Raw genomic sequence first — 25,837 nt, forward strand, 5'->3', positions numbered from 1 at the left:
ACTTTTAAATTTGTTTCCGGTAATACCCTTTGAAAATGTTTGTGGAATATAAATAAAGTGTAAAGAATTGTATCTTTTTTACTCCTCCGCAGTTTGACTGGCCTCTGGGTAAGTCTTGTTTGACAGCTAGCTCAAAGACCATTTGCGCATTTCAGTAGAATAAAAATACTTTTATAGAGTGGTTATTTCGTTACTTTGGTTCATACCCATTAAACTACGTCATCCTTAACAAATGGACGCCAATTAAATTGAAAGGTAATCAGACGACAGCCATCCACCGCCTTCTTAGGGCGCAAACAACAATAAAAAAACATTTGTGACTGGCTGTAGGCACGTACGCACACACACATTAATGCAACAGTGTGGTAACCCCTATATCAGAATAATCTTATGTAAAATGCGACCAAACAAGCAGAGTAATATGGTCAACGGCACTTGTCACACACAGGTCTATACGATATATCAGTTTTTAATGCATTGTGTAATCTTAAATACTCCGCAAATGTGTTCATACTTTATACGTGTTATCAGGTTCGCGGCATGTGTCCGTCTGGGATTATGGTAAACAGGTTGCATGGTTCAAGTACGTCCCTTTTTCACATTCACAAATGCAAATGGTATGTGCAGCAATTCTCCACGGAAACTGAGCAGCGCGATTTAGGAGGAGCCAGCGCCTATAACAACGCTTCTTTTCCTCTCGCTGTCACGGACGCGGGCGGAATGTTGTTGTGTTAGCATGGCGCTTCCCTACTACACCCTCTCTAAGGAGACCAACAAGAGAAGGTGAAAGCAGTTGAAGATTTCTCCGTGCTTAAGGGGGAGGCACCATTATTATAAAAATCACACAGAATCCATACTACTGCCTACCCCCACCGAGAAAGCTAGACGAGATCACAGGATGGGGGTGTCGTCTGTTCGAAGACGAAAATGATATGAAAGGCTACAAGTGAGCTTGAATAACACCGGTTAAAGAAAACGTATTACAAATGTCAATCACGTTGCGTCAACGTGCAATAACACAAATATCCTTTGACAAACAAAATACACCGAAAACACATAAGATCTCTTTCCTCCGTCTCGCTCTCATGCGCGGAGAACTAGGGGAAGAGGCATTCCGCGACCTCATTGCATATTTATACATGGAGGGCGTGGCTTCGCGGCTCTGCTCATCCAATGGCGAGGCCGCGGCGGGGCGAAGGCGTTTCGATATGTTCGGAAGAGAAGTTCTCTAACAGCGCGAGCCCAGCACTGCTCAGAAAAGACAGATAGAGAATCAGGCGGCTGCAAAGGGTGGCAGTACGACCCTCTTTTGGGGGGGTCTGATTATAACAAAATATATACACACATATATGCATGCCCAGGGCCGCAAGATAGGTCATATGACGATTGTAGGTATTTTAGCAACCATCTAGACGTATATCTATACATTCTAAAATGCCTATTTTACTTTTCCTGATAGACACGTCCGCTTCTATGAATCAGCGCACTTATTTGGGTACGACGTATCTGGACATTGCTAAAGGCGCGGTTGAGATCTTTATGAAGGTAAACATAATTTTACCCCGACTTTTTCCGCTTACTGTTGTATCTTGTTGAAGTTAAGGATCCCTATTGACAGGATCGGTTGAAATGAATGTTTATTGTTTCGTTTTCTTTAACAGCTGCGTGCCCGAGACCCGGCTAGTAGAGGCGACAGGTACATGCTAGTTACATTTGATGATCCACCATACGGCGTCAAGGTAAAGAAATACTACTAAATTGTGCTTGTATGTGGTTAAAGCGGAGGTATTTTTCTGACAGTGAGACTCTACTGTCCCTCTGGTTCGTAGCATCGGGTCGGGCGGCCTCCCGGTGACGAAAACGGCAAATTTTTGTTAAAATATCCGCAGACCCGGAGCAGCGCAGCCTCTGAACATGGCGGACATTTTGCTTTTGTGTTGGGAAAGCTCTCGAGCGCTGAGATGGAGGCGGAGAGATTTATTATCCACCGTGACGTAGTGCGTGACGTGTTGTCGGGCCAGCTCGGCCTGGATTGGACAAGCGGACTGCCCTCTTTCTCATGCATCCGCTCTGTGGTTAACCTCGGCGCATTCTCATTGGTCACTGTAGCCTTAGCAAATCAACGTGATTTGATTTGTGAAACGGCCATCAATAAGCAAACGAGGATTTCTTTCTCCCAGGGCCTTGTTTGCTTCTTGGGTTCATTTTGCATTGCACTTTATAAGAGGAGGTTGTGGAAAAACAAACAGCAACTTCCTTCCCTCTCCACTTGATCAGTACATGCATCTCCTTCCCTTTCATTTAGAAAATTCCCAAACACAATATACAAGTCAGGTTTCAAAACTAATGAATTATGAACTGTCACATCAGGTCACTGAATAAGTTTGCTCAAACACGCCTATACAAAAAAATGAAACAGGATTTAATCCCAGTTATGAACCTTCATTTTGGTTATTTCTTTTTTAAACTAACTGAAATGTGGCCGCCTTAAGCAACACATATGATGTGATGTATCGTTCTGCTGTTCATTTAGGACATGTTTAAGATATTTTTCAAATAAATGTTGTGACCATAGAAAGCAGGATTGCAGTGTGAATCAATGTGCTTCAATACCATATATCAGTCAGAATAAGGTTTGTAAATAAAAATAGTACATTTTGACACTGCAACTCTAACAAATAAGCAGTAGTGTATTTATTACATATTTGTTACGTATTTACTAACCTATTTAGGTAGCAATAACAGTGAATCACACATTCAGTATGGTTAACAGTCTTCAGACCATCCTTAAACACACAGTCATTCATCATCCACTAATTCACATATCTTTTAATGCCTTCAATGCCTGATGTGAATTATGTTGGGTGGTTAACATGGTGATGGGTTTCATCATTTTATATAAATTGAAATTTTCCTCCATAATTTCTCTTTCCCTGGACTAGCACTCTAGAATGGCTATTACTGACGTGTTCGTGTGACACAGCGGTGCCCAGATTGTAGTTTGACATTGACAATGAGAGTAGCGCCGCACTTTAGTGCTTCACTAGTCGGACAATCTGGCAGGTAGAGCAGGTCTCCTGGAGAGCTTTTTACTCCATGCTTCTCCTGCAGTTTTCCCACCCTCTTTCAGTTTATCCATGATAATCTGAGGCTGACTTCCAAGTGCCTATAACTTCCTTCTCATTGCTATGCACTGAATGGATCATGCAACCATACATATACAGTAGGCCTACATACATTTAAATACTTAAATGAGAATGAGCAAGTGCAAATGTGTTACATTGTTTCCTTACTATGTCTTTGTTTGAGATGCTAAATAAATGTTATGAAATGTTATAACCGCTCTCTTACATAAGCGGGAGCTATTCATGGCCAGCTTGTCCCTCCTGTCTGTTTAAAAAAAAGACTTCTCATCCAAGCTGGGCCTCTTCAGAATTAGCAACCAGACTAACCCAGTTCTCGACAAGAATACGCTGGGCAAGTACCAGCCCAGCAAGAATCTGGCCTCTGTGTGTGACAGGCTGCCTTTTTTATTTCCTGTCAGTTATTCATGAGATTTTCAGCAGCTAGTCAGTGAAGAGTTTCAGTCAGCCTCCAGTCTCCACAAAGCTCTCTTTTCCTGTTTGTGCGCTCTCTTGTTGTTTGAGTCTCGGTCAAGCTAAACACTGTTCGTGGCCTTGCCTTTTTCATAAATTAACACGAATAAGTTTTTTTTTAGTCAATCGCTGCTTGAAATGTACTATGTGGCAGTGTGTATAAAGGTACATCATCTGCTTATTGTTAAACAAACTCAGATGAGTCAACTTTTTGTAAACTGTGTATTTGATTGATTTGTTTGGTTTCTGTGCTTGATTGATGGAAAAAAGCAAATGCGGGTGTAAAATCGCGTACGTGGGCTCATCTCACTGCTGGGCGTATGGGGGTCACAGCTCATTACTATGATTTTGTCTTGGGCCCTATGAATTCTAATGAATTTAAGGGGAACTGACTTCATATAGCCACTAAAATGAGCATATAGGTTTAAAAATGGCTAAGAAAAGTGAAGTAAGACTAATGCAATGCGATTTATACATTTAGGTGTGGCTTTAGTATTCAAATACTTTCAAGAGCTAAAACATGTGAACCCATATCACCTACATGCAGACCACACAGACCAGTTTGTGCCTTATCATACCGGTATGTTTATCCTGTAGACCGCCTCCATGCCTTATTTTGCCGTGAATCTTGTTAAAGGGATAATTCACTCAAAAATGAAAATTCTGTCATCATTTACTCACCTTCGAGTTGTTCCAAATCTGTATAAATTTCTTTGTTCTGATGAAGACAGAGAAAGATATTTGGAAGAATGCTTATAACCAGACAGATTTTGCCCCGCATTGACTACCATTTTTTGTACTGTAATCCTTATTACTGTAAAACATTTATACAAACATAGAGTGGAAATGTGCTTAATTGTCAACAAAATATTACATATCCAAAATATTAACGATCATTTATATCGGCTTGATTTTTTTACATTTTATATTTTCTCTTTCAACTTGAAGGCAAAATGGGAGATTTTTATGAGATTCCCCATGTGTGGATTAGAATGTTTTCTTTCCTCAATTGGATCACCTTTGGCTTTTCATTCTTTAACGAAGGGTTTGATTTTACATTTCCTCTCTTAAAGCTACAATTTAGGTATTATCCTTTCTCTTGGCTCTTTAGTCCGTGTTCACATTCCTTATTCTCTCCCATCTTCTTCTGCCTCGATGGGCAAGCGTGTGATTAAAGGAGGGTCTGATTGCAGTCACACTTCTTCACAGTCAATAAATTGTTAATGCGCAGAGAACGAAAGACGGATGGGAAAAATATATAATTACTCCGTTGCTTGAATTATTGAGTGCCAGTTAGAAGATCTCCCGCTTGACGGCTTTCTTTTTTTGCTCCATACATGGACATAAACCTACACCCTCAAGCCCCCTACCGACAAATCTCTGCCTGCTTTGTACTACAGTGCCCTCAACACAAGCACACACACAATCTAAATGAGAACATTCCATAGACTTTGATTGTTTTTATACACAGCTAGCCATAAATACTATAACCTAACCCTAACCCACACGTTATTAATATATAATATAATATTTTTATTTCACTTCTGGCTGCAAATTTGTTCTCAAAAATAGTTGGCTACACTCAGCACCTGTTAAGTCCTCTGTTATGTTTGGATTTACAAAATGTATGCACAATTATTTAATGTGCTAATTATTCACACTGAGTAATGTAATGTGAAGCAGGAATCATTTGTAAAAGCAGATTTAGTGAACTGTTAACCTCTGTTCTTGGCATCTGAACTCATTATATTGTTTTTCTCTCTTAGCAGTACAGTAATGACTGTATTCTTTTGCAGCGTGAAGCAATGTGGGTCAGGGGCAGAGACAAAGTAACCACAAAATGTTTTTTAAAGACAGCACAAGTTAAACCTTATGCAGCGGATCTGTACGAGCCTGCCTACCTACACATATGCACATGTGCAATAAGCAGACACAAACAAACAGTACTCATTCACACACACACACACACACACACACACACACACACACACACACACACACACACACACACACACACACACACACACACACACACACACACCAACACACACACACACACACACACACACACACACACACACACACACACACACACACACACACACACACACACACACACACACACACACACACACCCATTGTCTGACTGTACTTTCGTTTTAGGTTGCTTGTTCTTTCTCCAACGTTTTCCTTCTCTTGTTATTATGTTTGATCATCTGTAGGTTATATTTACTGCACTTTACCTTGCAAGATGAAAGAGTGTGAAATGCATGAAAAAATGAAAAAACACTGGGACTTTTTGTGTGGGTAATATTTGATGACATTTTAAATGATACATGCAGTATTTGGACAAAATATTTGGACCAAACTAAAAAGTATATTTATTTTATTTTATTACAAAACTGGTTTGAGAGTCAGTTCACAGACGTCCCAGCAGTAACCACAGGTGCAATTCAGCAACTACAGAAATGTTTCACTAAGTTTGAAAGCCAAAAATGTATTTTTCTTTACTTTATTATTTTTTTGTAGTTTTTATATGAAATGCAAACTTAAATGTGTTTTTGTTCTATGGGTCATTAAAATCATTGATGTTTTGTTTGTTTTGTTATACATTCTTAAAGGGATCAAATGGAAATTCTGTCACTATTTGCACGCCCTCTTGTCATTTCATATGACTTTCTTTCTTCTGCAGAACACAAAAAAGATTTTTTAAAGAATGTTAATAACAGAAAAACATGGTTCCCTACCGACTTGCATTGGTTTCGTGTCCATACAATAGAAGTCAATGGGGCCAATGGTTTTTGGTTACCAGCATTCTTCGAAACTTCTTCTTCTTTTGTGTTTTGCAGAAGAAAGAAAATTACACAGGGTGAGTAAATGTTGACAGAATTTTATTTTTGGAAGATGAACTAGCCTATTCCTTTAATAGGAATTAAAGGGGAATTTAAGTGGCTTAAGTGGAACTGTAAATGTGAATGACGTCCAGTAAGTGATGTCACCATCTGAATGGTTTCCAAGGTTACAACTATTTTCACATTATTTCTGTGTGTGTTGATGTATGTTGTAGGCGGGTTGGAAAGAGAATCATGCCACATTCATGAGTGAACTGAAGAACCTGCAGGCATCTGGATTGACTACACTGGGTCACGCTCTCCGTACATCCTTCGACCTGCTTAATCTCAACAGATTAGTCTCTGGCATTGACAACTATGGTCAGGTAATAATGACAGCCCCCCCTTAGTACTCAGCGAGCCCATTATTATTTAATATAGTATATTATTAGTATATTACCTAGAGTTAATAATAAAGAACAGACTCATTTGCTATTCTTCATGTGATAGAACAAGTGAAAGGAATATTGTCACAAATTATTCATCAAACCAAATTTTATAATTAAATAGTCAAATATCCAGGCCCTTCACCTCAAATTTACTTGGCAAACACGTTTAAAAGCAAATGAATCAGTGAAATTCCAGTCACATTTACTGGAGTTTTGCATAGTATGTTCCTCTATGAGAAAGTGGCAGGAATGAAGCCATTACTTAAAAATAACCATATTACAGCTCATGTAAAATCTGACAGAAGGTATGAGAGTGACCCAGCGAACACATGGGAAAATATTTTGTAGTCCAAAACTGCAAACCTGATGCTGCTGTGCAGTGTAACATCCATTCAGTGAGGATTTGCAGTGGAGATGCTTTTAACGACAGAGACAATTTCAATAGAAGTCCAGTGTCATCTTTGTTTTTATTTAGATATTGTTAAAATAAATAAAGAACAACATTTAACTGGATTATTTGCTTACTAGAGTTTACTGTATATATGGATAGTGTCTGTAAAAAGTCTATAAGAACAGATTGGATTAGGCTACCTGAAATAGCAGACAGAGACAGAGAGTGTGGGATAACCCTTTAGGTTAGGCAGGGTGTTAATCTCAAGTGAAAGCTGAAGTGAGTAACTCAGTGCTGACCCCTAAAGGAAAGATAGAGACATGCATCTTGTGCTCACAGTTAAAGGAATAGTTCACCTGTAATAGAAAATCATAATTTAATCCCCCTCATGCCATCCTAGATGTACATCCTAGATCGTTCTGCAGTTGAACGCAAACAAATTTTTTATAAAATATTTGTCACTTAATGACTTAATGTGAGTTATATTGTTACTATACTTGTCATTTTGTGAGTTTAGAGGTGTTATGGGTATCAGTTTTTTTTTCCACACACACCGATTGCTTCATCTCAGAAGACATTTGCTAAACCACAGGAGTGATTTGGATTACCCTATGCGGGGTGTGTGTGCTTTTCAGAGCTTCCACATTTATTGACCTACGTATATGTATTTGAAGTAACAAATATTTGAATTAAAAAATCTTTGTGTTTGACTAAAGATAGGATGTCATGTCAACCTTTATTCATTTAGCAGAGTTTTTTTATACTTATAAATGAGAGAGCATTTGACAAGTTTACAAATCATATATATATCTGGGATGGCCTGGCATTGAGTAAATTAAAAGAATTAAAGAATTAATTCTGCAATTAAAGAAAAGATTGATTTTCCTGCTTTCCTGTAGCTCAGTGGTAAGAGCATTGCGTTAACAATGCAAGGTTGTGGGTTCAATCCCAGGGGATTGCACATACCTATGTATAAATGTATAGGATAATGCAATGAAAGTCGCTTTGGATAAAAGCGTCTGCCAAATGCATAAATGTAAATTTTCACTCAACTGTGTAGAAATTGACATGCTATGATATGCTTACAATTGAACTGAAAAGTCAGATGCAAACACATTGCATTTGGTGGGGTTCTATCTGAATCTCCTTTGTATAAACAGAAAGTTGCACTCAAATTCTTGTGCTGATAAATAATTAGTACTATTTTTTGTTGTTGTTGTTAGAATAAGGCAAAATCATTTTGATCAACGGTTTCAAATATTTGGATGGACCCCACTCTATATCTTCACATTTTAGCAGTTTATGGTTATTTCAGGGAAACAGGGAAGTTCTTAAGAAATGACATCCTTTATTCTAGGGTCGGAACCCTTTCTTTCTGGAGCCATCCGTCATTATTACAATAACAGATGGAAACAAACTGACACACAGTTCTGGGGTCGCTGAGGAGGTAAGAGACCAATGGCAATAAATGTTACTCAGTTCGTACACATATATGACTAAACTCTTGTGATGTATAATGATACCGTAAGTCTTTAGGAAGTCTGTCTTTTTCACCCTTCAGCTACACCTGCCGTTGAATTCTCCCTTGCCGGGCAGTGAGTTGACCAAAGAGCCGTTCCGCTGGGACCAGCGACTCTTCGCCCTGGTGCTGCGGCTACCGGGGTTAGCTGTGCCCGACGGCGAGCAGCTGGGCAGTGTGCCCACCGATGAGTCTGCTATCACTCAGATGTGTGAGGTCACTGGAGGTACAGTACATGCAGAGTCATATTTAACAATCTTGAGTGTCACTGGCAGTCAGTACAACCAGCAGGAATATTTCATATTTGTAAATAATGTATATTCTTCATTATAAATAAAGTCTTTTTTAAAAATGCTTTTAACATTTTTGTTAAGAAACCTGCTGGGACACTGGATTACTAGCATCTATAAGTCATATGTGTCTTTTTCTCAATCTCTCTCAATAAGGCCGATCGTACTGTGTGCGGACACAAAGGATGTTGAACCAGTGCCTTGAGTCTCTTGTCCAAAAGGTTTTAAGTGGAGTTGTAATACACTTTGAGAAAAGCGGTCCAGATCCACCTGCAATAGGTGAAGGTATGTGCAAATGTGCATCTCACGGTGTTGACACATCATTTTAAAGACAACATGGTAATGTGATTTTATACCAACCTTGTAAACATTTATAATGTAATCAATACACAAAGCGGAAAAACATGCATTTCCCAGATAACTCAACATTGTTCAAACATTCTCTTGGTACAGATGGATTAGTGGATCCAGTCCGTCCTTTGACCTCCTTCGGTCCACAACCCTGGCACAGCTGTCACAAGCTCATCTATATCCGACCAAACCCCAAGACGGGGGTACCTGTGGGTCACTGGCCAATCCCTGAATCCTTCTGGCCTGACCAGAACTCCCCCACTCTGGTAAATAATAACAAAACCTGACTGCACAACCAATTTTTACATTATAGGCAGTCAGCCATTTATTTAACTCCGGGTCATTGGCATTGTCTTGCGCATTGAAATGGAAAAGTACCAGGCATAGGCTTGCAAAAAGAGGTTGGATAGGTGTGTTAGTATCTGCTGATACAAGCGGAGAGTGGATGAAGCAATTTATTTGCCAAAGGTAATGACCTCTGAAAACTAAAGGTTAGCTTTCACGCTCAAACATCGCTGATGAATGGGGAGGCAGATAAGGGGGCTGAAAGGAGATAAAGAGGTGGTAACAGGAGAAAAAGCTTCACTGTCCTGAGGTTTCCCACCCCCTCGCTGTCTATTCTTTCTTGAACAAGTGCACTGTAGAGACAGCAGCTGGTGCTGTGCCAAAGTGCCACAGCTCTGCTCAGCTTGTGGGCAGTGTGAGAGCGTTAGCCAACAAAATACGACTGCTGCAGCCCTGGCCTGCATGCTTAACAGAGCTTTAACACTTACCGCTAGCCCCTTAACATGAGGTGATTTTCCCTTTCATTTCCTTCCTGACACCTCAGGTATCATGTCAGTGTTGTCAGTCAGTGGCACAGTAGCATCGATGGTTAGTAATGTGTGTCATAGCAAATGCCAAATGAAGCGGCACATGTTTGTTTTAAATTGAATTGAATGGTAGTCTATGTGTTGTCAATGCGTGTCATGTTTACATTCTGTCACGGCTCTGCCTTATCTTGTCATGGTTTTCTTGGTCTTGTGGCAGAGCCGTGACGAAGCCTTTGGTTATGTGTGGAGAGAAACATATTACTGTCCTTTTGACAATAATATGTGTTCTCTCCGGTGTCTCGTCATTGGCCCCGCCCCTCTTTTTTCCTGTATTGTTTCCCGGCTGTGTTTGATTACCCTCACCTGCCCTGTGTCGTTATCCTTCGTTTGTGTTGCCTTTAAATAGTCCTCATGTTTCTTTGTCTTGTTGCTCGTGTATTGTATACCTGTACATGGTGTCTTTCGTCGTTGGATGTTTCCTGTGCGTTTCTGTCTTCCCCTTGCCTGTGCTCCCGTTTGGATTGTCTTGTCAGTGTTAGTGTTAGTGTTAGTTTAGTTTGTCTAGTTATGTTTTTGCTTAGTTTATTGTGAGTCAGTCTACGTCCTGTTTAGTATCCTGTTTGTTTTGTTATACCCCCTCGTGGGTTTTTTGGTTTTGATGTTTTGCGTGTCTTTTTGTTAAATAAAGTATCCTGTTAACCCCTTCATCTCTGCCTGCCTGCATCTGGGTTCTTTCCGCCACGCACTCTCCTGACAGAATGCACGAGCTACAACTGAACCCAGCAGGCAGCCCCATGGACAGGCTCCCAACCAGCCGGTGGCCGTGTACCGGCAATCCGGTATGGTGGGAGGCATTAGCCTCCCAGTCACACGCCGGAGGTGGCCCGTTCCCGGCCCAGTGCCATCGGCCTTTACTGGACTATGCTCGGGAGGTCGAGGCCAGGAAGGCATCCGTCCCCGAGGTGCTGGTGAGTGCCTACCTCATGGCCGGGATGGACGACCCACCATCTTTTCCGGAGCGGGAGGAGTTGGTTTACCAGCCGTTCCCACAGTTAGTGGAACGGTTGCAGCTTCGAGAGGAGTGTGGCAAAGACTCCTCTCCCAGCAATCATCCAATCTCCTCTCGTCCCGGTCTGGCGTCCATCCCGGAGGACCGTGTGGTGGGTACTCTTACCTTGGGGAACTCCACGCCATCATCCTCCTCACCTCCTGCAGCCTCCCTACCACCAGTCAGCCTCGGTGGGAAGCGGGGAAGGCGAGAGTCCTGGGGGTCATCCTCGGAGGACTCCAACCCGGAGCCAACCGTACCGTTTGCCTTCTACTTGCAGCCGGCCACCGGGCGGGTGGCCAGACTCAAGAGAAAGAGGCAACGGCGAGCAGCGCGAGGTCGGGCCAGTCCGGTGTCCAGTCTTGTGTCCAGTCCAGTACAGCCTGTGTCCAGCCCAGCACCCAGTCCGGTGATCCAGCCGGCGTCCAGTCCGGTGATCCAGCCGGCGTCCAGTCCTGTGTCCAGTCCGGCATCCCGTCCTGTCCAGCCGGTGCAGCAGCCGGTCTTCCAGCCGGCCTTCCAGCTGGCATCAAGCCCTGTACAGCCGGCATCAAGCCCTGTCCAGCCGGCGTCAAGCCCTTTCCAGCCGGCCTTCCAGCCGGCCTTCCAGCCGGGTCCCAGCCTTGTCCTGCCGACGTTCCAGTCGGCGGTTCCCCCCAGGACTTCCTCCCCTAAGTCCCCCAGGACTCCACACCCTCGAGCGCAGCCGGGGTCTAGGACTGTTCCCCCACAAGCCCTTGTCTGTCCCCACCCCCCCTCCCATGTTTATTATTTTTGATGTCTCACCCTAATCCCATTGTTATCCTGTCATGTCTGCCCTTGATTTTGTTTTCATTGTTTTGCCTTGTCCTGTCTGTCACCCAGTCGGTCTTGTCTTGTCAATCTACCCCTTGGTGAGCACCTGGAGGTGCTCATTAAGGGGGGGCTTCTGTCACGGCTCTGCCTTATCTTGTCATGGTTTTCTTGGTCTTGTGGCAGAGCCGTGACGAAGCCTTTGGTTATGTGTGGAGAGAAACATATTACTGTCCTTTTGACAATAATATGCATTCTCTCCGGTGTCTCGTCATTGGCCCCGCCCCTCTCGTTTCCTGTATTGTTTCCCGGCTGTGTTTGATTACCCTCACCTGCCCTGTGTTGTTATCCTTCGTTTGTGTTGCCTTTAAATAGTCCTCATGTTTCTTTGTCTTGTTGCTCGTGTATTGTATACCTGTACATGGTGTCTTTCGTGGCGTTCGTCGTTGGATGTTTCCTGTGCGTTTCTGTCTTCCCCTTGCCTGTGCTCCCGTTTGGATTGTCTTGTCACGTTTAGTAAGTGTTAGTTTAGTTTTAGTAATGTTTTTGCTTAGTTTATTGTGAGTCAGTCTACGTCCTGTTTAGTATCCTGTTTGTTTTGTTATACCCCCTCGTGGGTTTTTTGGTTTTGATGTTTTGCGTGTCTTTTTGTTAAAGTATCCTGTTAACCCCTTCATCTCTGCCTGCCTGCATCTGGGTTCTTCCCGCCACGCACTCTCCTGACACATTCGTTCTTTCATGCAAGACGAGAAAATGTAAATGCTGTAAGCCTGATGACCCTTTCATGTCCATTAGACGATGGAGAAAAATGCGATATGCGAAAAATTGCGTATCAACACGACATGCAATATGAAATACGATAATGCTATCGTGTGATAGCATTATGATAAAACGATAATAACGTTTAAAAATCATTTGAAATTATTTTAAAATATATTTCAAAACTAAAGTTATATAACACTATGGGAAAAGAAAGCATGACTCCTTCTGTCTGCATTGACCTAAAACTTTTGAATTATACATAACTTTTCAAAGTGTTAAAATCATTTATTTACTGCGAAAAACTATGAAACATATTTTAAAACTAAAATTTATATAACATTCTGGGGGGAAAGCATCTGTCTGACTGCATCGACCTATAACTTTAACTTTAATATTTAAACATTCCGATAATATTTAAAATAATTAAGCAAATTTCAACATATTTGTGACATTTTCGAAATTTCAGTAATTTTGCTGCCAAATTTTCCATACAACGTGACACAATAAATATGTAATGAAGTAGAAAAAAGTAGTTTTATTATATTAAAAATAAATAAATAAAATAAGTTATAAATAATTAAGTTGTTATAGGACGAAAAAAGTATATATATTTTTTTTAAAAGTACCGTTTTGTGACCAGGGATATTTTTATTCAATTCACCCATTGGCAGGTGTGGTAAAAAGTTTGAGACCCTGCTTTTACTTCAGCAGAAATACATTATGAAGTACAACTTCTCCTTTACACAACAGTTTAAGTATATTCACAAATTTCACATCTCATTTGGCTCACAGCACTTGGTGACAAAACTCTTCCTTTGGTTTATTTAGTGTTCAGTGAGTCTGTTATGTGAATATCTGCTGAGGAACAGCTTGTGTTGTCATGTGCCAGAAACACATGGGTCACATCACTGGCACTGTGATCACAGGATGAACTGTAATCTAACAGACATATATCCTCTGTAAAACCCATTGTGGATTTCTGTGTAATGACACATCCTTTCTCTCTTCAGCCACCTCGCTCTGCCCATCCTGTGGTGAGGTTTTTCTGTGTCGACTGTGAGCCGATGGTTATCGACAAACTGCCGTTTGACAAATACGAGCTGGAGCCTTCGCCGCTCACACAATACATCTTGGAGAGGAAATCTCCTCACATGTGCTGGCAGGTGGGACGGCGTTTCACACAACCATTTCATCTGTTATATCCGCATTTAGCATGTGATCTTTTACAGGCCTCAGACTGCCGGCTGGGTGCAGTACAGTTTCATAGTGAAATATGTCATGGTGTTGCTATGAAAAGAGGAAAAAGAAACCGTGGGTGTTTAGTTTGGAATGTAGAATACAAACGCCTACAGTATGTTTCAATTCTAGGTTTGATGTTTTAAACATTTACAGTCAAGGTTGTATAAGGCCTGTATTTTGTGATTGGTCAAACCTCATTTGGCAAGCGTCACTGTTATTATTGCTCATAGTGGTTATAACTTCTCTACCATTACTTTTTTACTGGCCACCGCTTGGGGAAAAAGTTGCAGTGACATTTTTTTTATTTAAAGTAAAAGTTTAGTAATTTTTTGTGCTGTCAAATCTATTAATTCCAAAATAAATGTTTGTGTTCATATAATATATGTGTGTATGTTTATATGTACACACATACAGCCGCATAAAAAATTAAGACATTTAATAGAGAACATTTTCATTTCAAATCAACATTTTTAGATGTATTGTGGCCATTCCAGTCCAGTGTTTGTTGAATTTCAACAAAATCAAACCTCAGGAGTGACAAAGTCATCCAACAGCAATCTGAAAGACTGACACCATGACAAGACACGTGAAAGCTGTGAACTTTTCCGAAATATGTAGAAATATTATTGTTGTATTGCTTAAAAGTGCAAATAGAAACAATATTTTTATTTTAAAATTTGGGAGGAATGTTGTTAGTAGTTTACAGAATGAAACAAAGATGATCATTTTTACCTGCACATAAATATATATACATTTATACTTAAATATAATTGACCTTATGTATCCATTTAAATATATATTACTCACATTTCCTAAATATATGTATATATTAATATATATGTTTGTGTATTTATATATACAGTACATACAAATATACACAACACACTCACATATATAATATAAGTACAAACATTTATTTCGGAATCGATTTGAATTTTATGTACATTTTTATGTACATTATACACAGAGCAATGACTGTGTATATTTACTCAAACTATATACGTATAAACTGATGCCCCTGGCCCGACGTTAACTACCGGTCTGTGTTTGGTAATAGTTTATTTGATATTTAATTGATACTACTATACAACTAATACTATTAATTCATATTGATATTTTATTGTATATTAATTGTATTTAATTAAATTAAAATGACTCAACGGTTATTGATTCCTTGCGGAGGTCCACTGGAAGATAAGTTTGGGCCACATAGCGTTTGTTTATGTTGTTTCTGCTAAAACCGTCTACAGTATATATAGTGTATGTAACTATATTTAAAGTATAACAGTACTCATAAATACCTTAATTAATGCCTTTTTCCCAGTATATGTTTTTTTTAAAACAAAAGCAAATATTTTGTCATAGCTACAAACTTGGTACTTGGCAACATTTAATAAAAAACTAAATGGTAAATTAAAGCAACTCATTCATTTTCCAGCATATATAGGGACAATTATAGCGCACTGGTCTCTAAGGAACCTTCTTCCATAATGAGGCACGGATAAATGAGGTTTGTCTCTGAGAAACGGTGTCATGTGAGATCAGGGCTCTCAGGAGAGAGAAAGTAACAGTGTTTAACTCCTCTTCTCTGTCACCCAGGTGTTTGTGAACTGCAGTGGAAAACACAGTGATGTAGCCCACCCGTTCGGTTACCTGAAAGCCAGCACTTCTCTTACCTGCGTCAACCTCTTCGTCATGCCTTACAACTATCCCGTTCTGTTGCCGCTTCTCGGTATGAGTGTTTCCACCTGTCTATTTACGTAGGATTTTCGAATAATTATATTCCAAAACTTATTTATACATTGCAAATGCATTGCAAAAAGTATCATCTCATTTTCTCTTGACAGATGATTTGTTTAAGGTGCACAAGCTGAAACCAAACCTCAAGTGGCGGCAGGCATTCGAAATGTACCTGAAGTCCACGCCTCCGTACTTTCTCCTGGTGAGACATTTGCACAGAAGACAGAAGTGATTCGCGTGCAAAAAAGCAATCTTCTCTGTGCATATAAATTGGTGCGATGTACAGTTCATGTGCTTTCAGATGCACTCAAGGGTCACTTGTAATATGACCTCTATTATTGAGTTGCGTTTGTTCTATAGTCTGTTAACAACTGTGTTGAGGTCAAGCTTACAGTATGTGCTCAGAGTGCAGATTCATGCTGAGTGTGTCCTCATTATCACTTCCTTTGTCTCTCCTTCTCTTTGTCTGATTGCAGCCGCTCAAGAAGGCGCTGAGGATGATGGGAACCCCCAATCTCATCTCTGACAACATGGATTGTGGTCTGAGCTACAGTGTCATTTCCTATCTTAAAAAGCTCAGTCAACAGGTGAGCATATCTGCTCTGTTCACTGACGGTTAAAAGAATGTTTTTTTTCTTAATAGATTAGATGCAATAAGTCACGGTGACAAATATTGTGCTGTTCATATAACGTGAGCAAGTCCTATTGTTTTTAATGCATGTGACAGTGCATTTAATTTGAAACTGGAAAATATCGGTTCTGTTCTGTATAGGACCTCAGTGATTTGTTTGTTCTGCAGGCAAAGATGGAATCAGACCGTCTAATCGTGTCTGTCGGGAAGAAGCCTCCACCAGAATCAGGCATCAAGGTGAAGAACCACTCGAGCGCCCTGTCTCTTGCACACCGCCGTGATTTCAAGCAGCTCCTGCAGGGCATCACGGGCGAGGTGCCCCTGCGACTCATCGACATGAATTTCAAAGAGTTTGCTGGTTTCCAGATTGGACTGCTCAACAAGGTGCACACTATTTCACTGGAGCTCAATTCAAGTAGAGATTATATGTGAAATATGCCTTTTTCCTGTTCATGTGTGTGGGTCATATTGGATTTATTACAAGTTAGACTGACATTTGTAATATGGTAATGGTACAATAATGTCTATGCAGTGCTGAGAGGCTGTGCATCATACATTTGAGCTACATTCACTGCATATAGGGAGAGGTTTAGGCCCGGTTTCACAGACCAGGCTTAAGGCTAGTCCCCGACTAAAATGAATGTGTGACCTGCCTTAACTCAATATAACTTGCCCAGAAATATCTTAAAATATATCAGTCTCATTGTTTTGTCTCAAGATGCACACATGTAATGTATTCTTCTCAGACATTTTTATAAAAGCGACATAAATATCTTAATTCAACTAAGGCTTAGTCCTGGCTTAAGCTAATCTGTGAAACCGGGCCATAAAGTCATAAGTCAAGTATACTGTATGTAAAATAACGTGTAAATCTATTTTCCTTCTTTTCAAGGATTTAAAGCCCCAGGCCTATAGGAATGCCTATGATATTCCACGACGGAATCTGCTAGATCAAGTGACCCGCATGCGTTCCAACCTTTTGAGGACAACACAGAAGCTCCTCAGAGGCCAAGATGATGGTAAATTCACCAAGGCATAAATGCAAAGTTTTTAGTTTTACTCAAATCTGTTGAAACATGTCAGATATCATAAAGGTTAGCTTTACTTTCTTAACACTGCAAGAAATGGTAAATGTTAAAGGGATAGATCACATAAAAATAAAAAAGTTTTATTCACCCTCATGTAATTCAAAACCAGTATATGACTCTTTCTTCTGTGTAACACGAAAGAAAATGTCACAGTGTTTTTCTTTTGTGTCTGTACAATAGAAGTCAATGGGGTTCAGTGTTGTTTAGTTAGCAACTTTCTTCAGAATATCTTCTTTTGTGTTCTAAGAAAGTCATACAGGTTTGAAATAAAATGAGGATGAGTAAATGATGAAAGTATTTTTATTTTGGGGTGAACTACACCTTTAACAACGACCATATGCATTTAGCGCGGCAACAGTTTTCTTATTTAAAACAACTTTTATTAACTATTAATCAAAGGTTTTTTACGTTACTCCACAGACTCTTTACACAGTATTCCAGTGGGGCAGATGGGAAATTATCAGGAGTATCTGAAGATGATGCCATCCCCTCTGCGTGAGATCGATATGGATCAGCCCAAACGACTGCACACATTTGGCAACCCATTCAAACAGGACAAGAAGGTGCTTGTTTGTCCAACATATGTGACCCTGGACCACAAAAGGGACCAGTCATAAGGGTCAATTTTTTGAAATTGAGATTTCAGAAAACATACTGTACATCAGTTTTTCAGATACATCATCTGAAAGCTGAATAAATTGATGTATGATTTGTTAGGATAGGACTGAGATACATTGAGAAAATCGCCTTTAAAGTTGTCCATCAGAGGCGCTGTAGCAGGCCGTTGCCAAGAAGAAACAGGTTTGTTTTAACACTCTCTATTGGCTTACCACTGTAATGATGTTGTGGAGAGTCGAGGAACCCGAAAGCGGAAATTCTAAGCTTTACATAGACCTCAAACTTGCAAGTTTATAGGTATGTATGCGGACATTTTTGTTCACAAAGTTTTAATATATTTACGGTAGGAAATGTACAAAATATCTTCACGGAACATGATCTTTACTTAATATCCTAATGATTTTTGGCATAAAAGAAAAATCAATCATCTTGACCCATACAATGTTTTGTTGGCTATTGCTACAAATATACCCGTGCTACTTATGACTGTTTTTGTGGTCCAGGTAACATATGATTTTCCACTAATAAACAGTATTTCAATGCACTGAATTCTACTGTGTCATGTCCAAACCCACCGGAAAGTGCCTCATTTGCTAACTTGTGTTTTTTTTCTTCTTTGACATAAGGGAATGATGATAGATGAAGCAGATGAGTTTATAACAGGTCCCCAGAATAAGAAGCGTGGGAACACATGTGATCCCAACTCAGGCACCGCCCTGAAGAGACGGAGAAGTATGTCTCCATTTCTGCGGCGGCCCCAAACACCTCCCATAATAACAAATCATGTACTGGGCAAGGGCACTGCAGGGACCCAGGGTCAGCAAGGAATCATCAAACCCATTCCACTCCACAAAGGTAAAGTCCTATGAGCTTTGGGTTAAGATGAGCCAAGGTTTCACTTGATCTTGTACCCTAGTGTTTCCAAAAACAATTATATTAAACCTAACTGTGGGTTAAAACTGTGGGTCTGTAGTTTGAATTGTTTTCATAAATCACTCAGAAAGACTCCCAATAAAGCATTAACTGAATCAGTGTGGTTACTAAACTAACATCCGACCCACTTAGTGAACTGCAAGTCAAACTTTCCACCATCTGAAAAAAATCTGTAGGATTTAGCATTGCCTCCATCAGTCCATCTGTCGAGAGATAATGTTGTGGTTTAGCCAGTGTATTGAAAAAGCGCCCATTAAGCATTAATATATCCTCATGTGGTTTGCTTTACAGGAACAGAGGGTAACAATGTAGCGGGCACAGAAAGTAATGGAGAGCAAACGCCGGGCGGCGAGGACGGAGATGGCTGGCCTGGAGGAGTGGATGGTGTGAGAGGAGAATCTGTACCCCCAGAGGAGAGGGGAGAGGTGGGCACACCAGATGATGGGGAGGAGAGAATGGGATTGGAGAACTGTGTGGATGAGAGACCCTCCGATCACACACAGAACTGTGAGGACCTGAGTCCTCCAAGCCAAGAGGAGGCGATGGAGGGAAACGGAGACGACGCTCCGGAACAGGGCACTATAGTTATGATTCCTCTAGAGGGGAGTAATGCAGAGCTGCGCACTCGAGTCATCAAAGAGGTCCGCAAGCCTGGCCGGAGTGAGTGTCTATTTATTCATTTATTCCATATACACTGGTTTAAAGGGATAGTTCACCCAAAAATGAAAATTCTGTCATCATTTACTTACCCTCGAGTTGTTTCAAATCTGTATTAATTTCTTTGTTCTGATGAACACAGAGAAAGATATTTGGAAGAATGCTTATAACCCCCCCCCATTGACTCCCATTGTAGGAAATATTACTTTATAATTTTTTTGTTCTGTTGAAAACAAAAGAAGACATTTTGAAGAATGTAGGATGTTCTTGGGCACTTTTGACTACCATTGTATTTTTTCCTACTATGGGAGTCATTGGGGGGCTAAATCTGTTTGGTTATTAGCATTCCTCCAAATATCTTTCTCTGTGTTCATCAGAACAAAGACATTTATACAGATTCGGAACAACTTGAAGGTGAGTAAATGATGACAGAATTTTCATTTTTGGGTGAACTATGTCTTTAAAGAGGGTGTGCAGCTAAAATCTGTTGCTTATTCTTTTATGAAGATTATGAAGCGGTATTTAGATTACTTGAGGAGGTGAAGGGACCAGTATCAGTACAGAGGTACTTCATTCATCATGCCATCAAAGAGGCAGCCAGGTAAGAGCTCTCTTCAGGTAATCGACATCTCTTTTATGTTCTTCTCATTTGTGAGATCATAGAGGAGGTCACGAGTCATTTTAAATTATGCATTTAGCTTAAAGTAACAGCTCACACAAAAATTTAAATTCTGTATTCATTTACTCACCCTCGATTTCTTTGTTCTGATGAACACAGAGAACGATATTTAGACGAGTGCTTGTAACCAAACAGTTCTTGGCCACCATTGACTACCATTGTAGGATTTTTTTTATGAATGTCTTTGTTCAAAAGAAGATATTATTAGAAATATAGAATTTTTATTTTTAAGTTAACTATAACGTAAAGCCGGGGGCACACTGTGCAATTTTAGCCGTCTGAGACAAATTTTGAGAATCCTAAAAGATGTTCCTAGGCCAAAATATGTAGTCTAGTTAAAGACAATCTGTTATTAAAGAGTATCTTAAGCTTTCTTTCTCTCTCTCAGGTTTAAGAAACGTGTGCTGATCCAACAGCTGGAGACTGCTCTGGAGGAGATAGAGAACACACAGGTGTTACCCGCACAGCTCAACAACGTCCACAGCTGATAGTGAGACGCGCACATGAGAAACTCGCAAGAACACGAGGAGCGGCGGGCAACGCCAGCTGAGTGAGACCCGGCCATCCGAGGGATGGCGGAGATGTGGTCCACGCTGGTCCTGAACCTCTCAGTTAACTCTAAAAGAGTACTCACAATGTAGAGCGTTCTAGTAGTTCTGGTTTGACAGTAATTCACTGTCAATCTCCAGGAGATGGCCTGAACCCGACCGTCATTTAAGAATAAAAGATGGTTCTTGAATAAGCACACTCCAGAAAAGCCAAGTCTCACGCACTGTGTAAAATTACAGGGTCATCCAATGCAGACGTCAGTATCTGTAATGCGAAATGATTACTGTGTGTGTAAATTACATATGTCTGCTGTTTTTGACATTGACGGATTGATTGTTGAATAGTGTGGAAAACCTATGTTGGATTTGTGTTTGCATAAAATGCCCACAACCCATGAGGTTAACAACAAAGTTGGACCCTCAAAGCAGTCTGGAGATCTACACTGTTGTACAGTAGATCTCTTAAGAGCAATAACAATCATCAATATGCCAAGCTCAGTTTTACTCCCAAACACATGCAGTTAAGACTGTTTTACAGATGTTTCATCCAGTCAGATCCTCAAAGAAGGTGCGAGTTTGTGGATTCAGTGTGAAATCTTAAGAGGCCTGTTCTTGTATTTTTGGTGATATGTAACGTCACATACTAGATTAGTGTCATTCAGCAAAAAAATTCAACATGCAGCGTCCTATAAGCAATATAGTGTCTAATGAAAACTGTCACACTCATCTTGTTCAAAAGAAAAGGTTCCAACACAAATGGTGCAGCCTTGAGCAATTGGTCCACAACAGAGCTTTGATTCTGTCCAATATGAGGTCGTGTTTCAGTAAGCAATGCTCTTCACACATTCATCTGAGTTAGATGACTCAGTAGTTTTATTTCACAGACGTACGTTAGTGACCCAGTTGTTGTTTTTGTTCATTTTTTTAAAAACAGATGTATACTTTTAATGTTGATAAATAATATAGATTATTTTTGGATGGTATTCCTACAAGAACATAAAAATATTTTAAGAATTGTATAAAACATTTTGTAAACTGATAATGTATAGAAAAAGTTGTATGATTTTTTTAAATGAAAACAATAAAAATTAAAGAAACATTTCAAAGGAAAATGTGTACGTTGTTTTTCTCCAGTACATTTTGAAATTGTGCTTTGGTTAGTGTAAACGATCTGATTAGCATGTTATTTATACATTTAAAAAGTATAGGGGCGGTTTCCTGGACAGGGATTATCTTAAATCAGGGCTAGGCCTTAGTTAAATTAGGACATTTTAAGTTAATTTTACAAATGTGCCTTACAAAAAACACGACTTGTGAGCATTTTGAGACAAAACAATGCCACTGATCTACTTTAAGATGTCACTGCTAACTGTTTTCAGTTTAGACAGCTCTAACATTTATTTTAGTCCGGGAAACTGCCCCTTAATGTACACAAGGTCTGCAATTTATGACAATTTCCATTATCATAGCAGTCAAAGGCAGTCACCATGAGTACTTTTGCTATAGGACATTTTAACTTAATGATGATTCTCAATATTTCATAATTTATCTTTTTATTACCATCATAAGTTTTTTAATCTTATATACTTTGTACATATGTGTACATAAACTCTCATGTAACTACCAGCATCTACCCAAGTATCTAATCTTCAATATTATTCACTCATGTTATTCTCAGTAGTTAGTTCTTTTGTCTCTGGTACAGGTTTGGACTAACTTTAGCAGCTTCTGAACATGTTTATTTCCTCTCAAAGACAACAGATGGTAACAGTTTAGTGAGTATCATGTAATAGCGAGTACTAATCTTTGTGCCTTTTTATAATTAGCCTTTCAATGATCCCCTCAAAGTTGGCAGTGACTTCCTAATGCTGTCAAATTACACCCTAAAAATGCATTGAAATAAATAAAGACCAACACATATAATGCAAACAGGAAAATGGCTTTTCAATGAAAAGAAACAGAAATCCACACAGCTGCCCATATGCTTTATCTGAACAAGGCTTTGAGCAAACACCTTAAGCATTGCTGTTTTTACGTACATCAATAAAAAAAAAACATTTGTAACGCAGGTGGAAGTTATGTTGACCATACATCATCTCTCAAAACAAATATGCTCCCCATCAGTTTTTAAATCAATCGTGCACAACAAGCTTTAAATACAGGAGAGACAAAACAGTGTTTGAATGAGGATCATTTCTGGTCTGCTTTAGCAAAAAAAAAGAGCTTAGTGAAGGATTAGTTTTATTATTGCCTTAAACCAGACCACTTCCTCTGTCCATTCTCTGCTTAGAGAACAATGGGACACCAAGTCGATGTAGTACACCAACATAAACCCTTGAACATTTCACATAAGAACACAAATAATCCCCTAACATCATCAATGACTAAAGTGTAAAATTCACACACGCCTAATCAAATGATATTCCCAGGAATAAAGATCTTTGTTTAAAACGCCGATTTCAGACAAAACAATAAATGGATCTCAAGTTACAAATTCATCAATAAAATGTCAGAATTTATTAAGGTAAAAATAAGGAGTTGTGTCTTAACAAACATAAACAAATAGCGTCTCCCCCTAAAAAATGTACTATTCATCCCCTCTGAATGTTCACAGTATTGTTAGAATTGCTATTAATCTACGTCATCTATCATGCCCTTGTTCAGACTTGTTTGAATAATTTTCAAGATTATTTGCCTAACAAGCTCAAATTTGAAGTTCAGTAGTCATAGGTATTAGTTCTGAACACAGTTACAAATTTATGGTCCATAATTTTAACCTCTTTCCGAAGGGTACAGGGAAGAACCCGTTGCCAGTATGGTCAGCTGTTGAGCCAAAATGTTGCAAGACAACATTGTACATGATAGGATGCCCTCGGTGCAAAAGAAGGACAAAGCCCTCTTTCTGTGAGCCAACTGGAGGGCTACAGGTGTAACCTACAGACTTAAGACTCTCAAGCAATAACAAGTAATTACAAACATATCAGCTGGAAAAGGAGTTGGCACAGTCCATTGACAAAAAGCATAACCGCATGAAAGAAATGCATGTTTGTACAGCATATTCATAAAGACAGGAAATATCTTATTTTCCCTGTCCAACGGAGGAGCTAACAAATAAATGTAAGAAGAAAAAAAAACAGGCAAGGCAGCCCTCTGAAGGCCAGTTTCAGTGAAAATTCTCCAGCTTGCGTAAACGCAGGGGGTTGGAGGGCAAAGCTTGGGGATTTGGAGTGGAGGACTCCTGCTCTGGAGGGCGGAAGAGTACTCTTCCTCGATGATTGAATAAGTAGAAAGATGGGTGATTTCTCAATGTGTCAAATGTCCTGGTTCAAGCAAAAGAGCACAGCACATAGGTGAGCGGACCGTTAATTGTTTATTTTAATGCTCATCATCAGTATAAACATACAGCTGATACAGACATGAAATTACATCTGCGTGTGCTTACTTGTTTTTGAGCTCTGATGAAGCATCCATGTCTCTGAACTCGCCTGAAATGTGAACTATTCCATAACACGTGACCACAAATGATAATAATGTCTGTAACACAATCTGGAAAAACAAAACAAATAATAGCAAATAATAGACAAATAACTTCATTATTATTTCATTAAATGTGATCAAGTGCATTGCGTTTCATTGCAACTTACATCTATAGGTAACATTTCATTCTCTTTCTCAGTCAGTCTCATGTATGATCGGTCTGGGAGAGAAAAACAGGGAGAATAAAATAAATAAAATATGCGTGTATCATTCCCTGTAAACATAATTTGAATGCAATGAGGGTGAATAAATTATGTCTTTATACTGAATGTTGCAGTTTCCCATAAATTCAACTTTACATCCTCGTGTCAACAAGTATGCTTTTTTCCACGAGATCTTTCAAATTAAATGCATGTTTCATAATGCATGTCATACACTAGATGAAGTTGCATCCTTTAGACAGGTAACAAACATTTGTTTAGTCACAGCAACATTTAATTCATTAAATGTAAAGAACGTTTGGTGAACGGTTTAACACACTGGCTTTGGAGAAGGCCAGTTTACATACAACAAAAATACGTCACCAATCTAGTGTATGTACACACATCAAGACTCAATTATTAAAAATGTGAATGTTTAATCCAAACCTTTTTTTAACGCTACACATTACTGTCTTCTATGAGACAACCTATAATGGCTAACATTTTATAAAATGAAGGTACAGTAAAAAATATTCTGTGCCTACAAGTGTCTCAAATCCCGTTGAGCTGCCTTATTTGACACCATTTCCGTCCACAATCGAACTTTAAATACACACCTAAGATGCCCCGAAATGCAATCTAGGTAGGGTAGTTCACTAGCTTTTGAGTCACAGCCAGTATGCTGGCTAAAACTGGCATGCAACACTCAGCGTTGCAGAGGCCGCACACAGCACCTGACTCGAATCATCATTAACAGCTTCCTGAATATTAACATTTCTATCCATCACCGCCGTTTCTAGATGAACGATACTCACGCTGTGCCGCTGAAAAAGCTGCATGTGCCAATGCGAACAGACCGACACAGACAACACCTTTCCAGAATGACGAGGCCATTTTTCCTTGAGCGCTACTGAACGCGTGAAGCTCTCCTCATTGAGAGCTGCATCACCACCGCCACAATATTCGCATTTCCGGTTTGCCGGATAAATAAAACCGCTACTTTTAAAATGTATTTATCCAAAGAATAAAAAGTTATAAATAGTAATAAGTTAACTATGTCAGATTTTATTTATTTAAAAAAAAACCTGGAGTTATTTGAAGTGACTCAGTTCTTGCAAAAAATAAAATAATAATTTATAAACGTCCATTGACGTTTACATTTTTTATTAAATTAATGTTATAGCAA

The 25,837-nt window shown here is 39.6% G+C and overlaps 2 protein-coding genes across 4 annotated transcripts; one reads left to right on the forward strand and one right to left on the reverse strand.

The window, feature by feature from the left end:
• Positions 1-23,911, forward strand: ints6l (integrator complex subunit 6 like). Of its 3 annotated transcripts, none has more exons than XM_057349286.1 (19): positions 1-108; positions 1,460-1,545; positions 1,662-1,739; positions 6,664-6,813; positions 8,625-8,714; positions 8,829-9,012; positions 9,233-9,361; positions 9,530-9,693; positions 13,852-14,004; positions 15,680-15,812; positions 15,928-16,022; positions 16,297-16,407; positions 16,620-16,835; positions 17,344-17,470; positions 17,960-18,102; positions 18,784-19,012; positions 19,382-19,750; positions 20,255-20,348; positions 20,815-23,911. In XM_057349286.1, the coding sequence occupies exons 2-19, from the start codon at positions 1,474-1,476 to the stop codon at positions 20,912-20,914; spliced, it is 2,637 nt and encodes an 878-aa protein (XP_057205269.1). In that variant the 5' UTR covers positions 1-108; positions 1,460-1,473; the 3' UTR covers positions 20,915-23,911. The 3 variants fall into 3 exon arrangements, with proteins under 3 accessions (XP_057205269.1, XP_057205268.1, XP_057205270.1); XM_057349287.1 differs by lacking the exon at positions 1-108 and adding an exon at positions 1,830-6,465 and having other exon boundaries at positions 1,509-1,545; XM_057349285.1 differs by lacking the exon at positions 1-108 and having other exon boundaries at positions 1,229-1,545.
• Positions 22,939-25,602, reverse strand: mmgt1 (membrane magnesium transporter 1). The gene is made up of 4 exons (XM_057349289.1): positions 25,467-25,602; positions 24,619-24,671; positions 24,417-24,520; positions 22,939-24,294 (listed from the first exon to the last, which is right to left on the reverse strand). The coding sequence occupies exons 1-4, from the start codon at positions 25,543-25,545 to the stop codon at positions 24,138-24,140; spliced, it is 393 nt and encodes a 130-aa protein (XP_057205272.1). The 5' UTR covers positions 25,546-25,602; the 3' UTR covers positions 22,939-24,137.
• Positions 25,603-25,837: the final 235 nt, after the last annotated feature.

Source organism: Triplophysa rosa, linkage group LG13 (genome assembly GCF_024868665.1).
Source record: "Triplophysa rosa linkage group LG13, Trosa_1v2, whole genome shotgun sequence".
In the NCBI taxonomy this organism is placed as follows: Eukaryota; Metazoa; Chordata; class Actinopteri; order Cypriniformes; family Nemacheilidae; genus Triplophysa; species Triplophysa rosa.